The sequence below is a fragment of the Zootoca vivipara genome, chromosome 10 (assembly GCF_965207765.1).
Source record: "Zootoca vivipara chromosome 10, rZooViv2.hap1.1, whole genome shotgun sequence".
Lineage (NCBI taxonomy): Eukaryota > Metazoa > Chordata > Lepidosauria > Squamata > Lacertidae > Zootoca > Zootoca vivipara.
In genome coordinates, this window is record NC_142593.1 from 57,599,740 (window position 1) to 57,603,722 (window position 3,983).

Sequence of the window (3,983 nt, forward strand, 5' to 3'; positions counted from 1 at the left end):
TTGGTGGCAGGGTGGAATGGTGCTGAGCGGATGTGGCGGATGGCGTTCTGCGCTGTGAAGGTCTGGAACTCCTCTGACGTGAATGCGGTTCCATTGTCCGAGACGAGGGTGTCAGGGAGCCCGTGGGTTGCAAAAAGCTTACGTAGTACCCGGATGGCTGCCGCCGTAGAAGTGGACGGTACCAGTGCGACCTCCAGCCATTTGGTGTAGGAATCCACCACTATGAAGAATGTTTTTCCCTGGAAGGGGCCAGCGAAGTCCACGTGCAAGCGTGACCATGGATGTCGGGCGGACTCCCAGGGCTGGACTGGGGCCCTTGGGGGATCCGGGCGGGATTCTTGGCAGGTCTGGCAGTGTTGGACCCAGGCCTCTATCTCTCTGTCAATCCCCGGCCACCACACATAACTCCTGGCAAGGGCCTTCATCCTCACTACCCCTGGGTGTGTCTCGTGTAGGGCTGTGAGGACCCTTTTGTGGAGGGGCTGGGGAACAACAACCCTGCTTCCCCATAACAGGCACCCCTTGTGGGCCGACAGTTCATGTTTGCGGTTTGTGTAGCCAGCGAATTCTGGCCCGGGGCTGCTGCTGGGCCATCCTCGCCACACCCAGTCCAGGACCCGGGAGATGACCCTATCTTTTGTGGAATGGTGTGCAACTTCTTGTGCCTGAATGGGTCGGTCGGGAAGCAGCTCCAGGGTCATAACCTCTTGCGCAGGCGCTGGGTCGGGGCCTGTTTCTGGTAGTGGTAGCCTGCTGAGTGCGTCTGCGTGGCCCATCGCCTTCCCAGGGCGGTGGATTAGTGCATACTGGTAGCCGGCAAGGAAAATTGACCACCTGAGGACACGTGGAGACAACACTTGGGGGGTCTGCTTCTCGGGGGCAAACAGGCCAAGCAACGGCTTGTGGTCAGTCACTATGGTAAAGGGCCGCCCGTACAAGAAATCATGGAATTTTTAAACACCCTTCACGATTGCCAGACCCTCCTTGTCAATCTGTGAGTAGTTTCGTTCGGCTGCAGCAAGCGTCTGGGAGAAGTATGCCACCGGCACCTCTCTTCCATCCGGGAGTTGGTGTCCCAGGACAGCGCCGATGCCATAGGGAGAGGCGTCGCATGCCAGCACCACTGGCAGCCTCTCGTCGAAGTGTGCCAAGACCGAGTTCGAGACGAGCAAGTCCTTGACTGCCTGGAATGCGGCCCTTTGTCGCTGGCCCCACACCCAAGGGGCCCTTTTATCTAGGAGTCTGTGTAGGGGCTCCGCTACCGCTGCCTTATGCGGAAGAAAGGCATGGTAAAAGTTCAATAGTCCCAAGAATGACTGAAGTTCGGGCTTGCTCTTGGGCGCTGGGGCCTCACAAATGGCCCTTACCTTGTCACCGGTTGGATGGACCCCTTCTGCGTCCACCTTAAATCCCAGAAAGTCCACCTGCGGCACTCCCAGTAAACACTTTCCCCGCTTCACCTTGAGGCCCGCCGTCTGGAAACGGTGCAGGACGGAGCGGAGGCGGTCCTCAAATTCCTCTGGTGTGGGCCCGGCGATCAGTACATCATCAAAGAAGGGGGTGACGCCAGGAATCCCTTTAAGGAGAGAGTCCATTAGATTCTGGAATATGCCTGGTGCCACGCTAACGCCAAATTGCAGCCGCTTTACTCTGAATGCCCCTCTGTGCGTCACAATCGTCTGAGCCTCTGCTGTGGCTTCGTCCACAGGCAACTGTTGATACGCTTGGGCCAAGTCCAGTTTGCCAAAGATTTTTGACCCAGCCAGGGTGGCGAGGACATGGCTGACCACTGGCACTGGGTATGCATGGGCCGTGAGAGCCTTGTTTATGGTGCATTTGTAGTCTGCACAGATGCGGACCGAACCGTTAGGCTTGACGGGTGTGACAATTGGAGTTTCCCAGGGGGCGTTGGGCACCGGCTCCAGCACTCCTTGCTCCACGAGTCGGTCCAATTCCTCGTCTATGCGGGGTTTCAGGGCGAACGGGACCCGGCGGGCCTTGTGCCTGATGGGTCGTACAGCGGGGTCTAGCTGTAGGGCAATGGGGGGTCCTGTATATCGTCCCAATGCCCCATCGAAAACCCCTGGAAACTCTTTGCATATGGCGTCCACGTCCACTTGTAAGCTAGTGCGGTTCACCCCGGTAACGGCTAGCCCCAGAGGTCCAAACCATGCCAGTCCCAGTAAGCTAACGTAGGGGCCCTTAACTACCAGCAAGTCCAATTGTTGCTTTCGCCCTCGATATTGCACCCTGAAGGTCCCCACCCCCATTGTAGGGACCTTACATTTCTGGAAGTCCCGGAGGGTGAATGGGGCCGGCCTTAGTTTGGGACCCCCATTAGGGCACAGTTCCCTTAATGTTCGGGCCGAGATTATGGATAGAGTTGAACCCGTGTCCAGCTCCATGCGGCATGGGGCTCCCTCTATCTGTACCTCTATATAAATTTTCTCTGTGCTGGGATGGGGCAACTGGAATACCTGGTAGTCCGTGATCTCCGTCGAGTTGCCTTGGTGCATGGTGCCGTGTGACCTGGGGCTCCTGGGTCGGTCATCTGATGCTTGTCGACGGGTGAGTCGAGCCCGACACACCCGGGCGATGTGTCCCAATTTTCTGCACTGCCTGCACTCTGCGTTGCGGAAACGACAGGTCCTCCTCTCGTGGTTCTCCCCGCAGCTTGCACAGTTCCCTCCTTCTCGTCGAGGCTGCTGTGGTGTGTGTGCTGCTTGAGTGCGCCGCTGTACTCGGTGTACTTCCTCCCTGTCAGATTCGGATTCGTCGGTGAGGTCTTCGTGGTAGACCCTCGGTTGGGATGGCGGGGCCGGTCGTGCCTCTTGCGTTGACCTCTCGGCGGCTTCGGTTGCCAGGGCTTCCTCCAGAGCAATCTGGAACGTGAGGTCTTTTTTGGCGTAGAGGCGTCGTTGCAACATCTCGTCCCTCAGGCCACCGACGAGGCGGTCACGAAGCATGTTCTCCAACTCTGAGAAGTTGCATAGCCGGGCGGCTTGGCGGAGGGAGGTCACAAACCCAGTTATGGTTTCCCCCGGGGCTTGCCGCTTTGCGTAGAAGGCATTTCGGCAAGCTACCACCGAGGGCTGTGGTGAGAAGTGCTCCTTCAGCCGTTCCATTATTGTTTTGTAAGAGACGGTAGCGACATCTCTAGGTGCAAGGAGAGCCCGGGCGATTTCAAACGTCTCTTCTCCACAGACGCTGAAGAATGTCGCCCTCTTCATGGCATCGTTGGTGACTTCTTTCGCTTGCAGGAGGAAGTTGAAACGGGCGGCGTACCCTTCCCAGTCTCCTGATGCTGGGTTGAATGGCGAGAAGCTGCTGTCGGTTGCCATTCTGGGTTCCTTGGGTCCTGGAGCTGAAGCCTGGATGCACGGTGCGATGCAGCGGTGCAGCAGGTGGCGGTGCTGCGGTGCAGTGCGTGGTGGCGGTCAGCTCAGCAGGATCCCACCTTCGTCGCCAGTGAAATGTACTCGGAGTCGAGAGTGAATTTCATGCTCTTTATTCAGCTCATAGTCATCAAGGAGAAGAGGAGAAGAAGAATGGCTCTTTTCCCAAAACCATCTGCTTATATACATTATTACACAATGGGCCTTGCGTGATTGGCTACTTCAGGGCTACACCTGTGGGCCAATTATATTGTGGATTGACTTCTGCCTGCAGCCTGATTGGCTGCTCCTACAGGCCAATCAGGTAGCAGATTCACTTCTGCCAGCCGCCTGATTGGCTGCTCCAGCAGGCCAATCAGGTTGCAGATTCACTTCCACCTGGAGTTGGATTGGGTAGCTCCCGCTGTTTCTGAATCCTATTGTTCTAGGATTCAGCTCAGTACATAACAAGAGTCCTTCTTGACACACTGCATAGTTAAACCATGGAATCTGCACCCCACAGGAACAGCTGTTGGTACCATTCAGGATTGGATACTACTGGATTAGCAAGAGGATCTAATCCTGCACAGGTGCTGCTATGCAAGTGGC

General features: G+C 56.7%; 1 protein-coding gene across 1 annotated transcript; it reads right to left on the reverse strand.

Annotated features, from left to right (window-relative positions):
• Positions 1–1,366: 1,366 nt before the first annotated feature.
• Positions 1,367–3,760, reverse strand: LOC148684483 (uncharacterized). Its single transcript, XM_088652939.1, has 2 exons — positions 2,478–3,760; positions 1,367–1,576 (listed from the first exon to the last, which is right to left on the reverse strand). Exons 1-2 carry the CDS (start codon positions 3,339–3,341, stop codon positions 1,538–1,540), a joined length of 903 nt encoding a protein of 300 aa, XP_088509065.1. The 5' UTR covers positions 3,342–3,760; the 3' UTR covers positions 1,367–1,537.
• Positions 3,761–3,983: the final 223 nt, after the last annotated feature.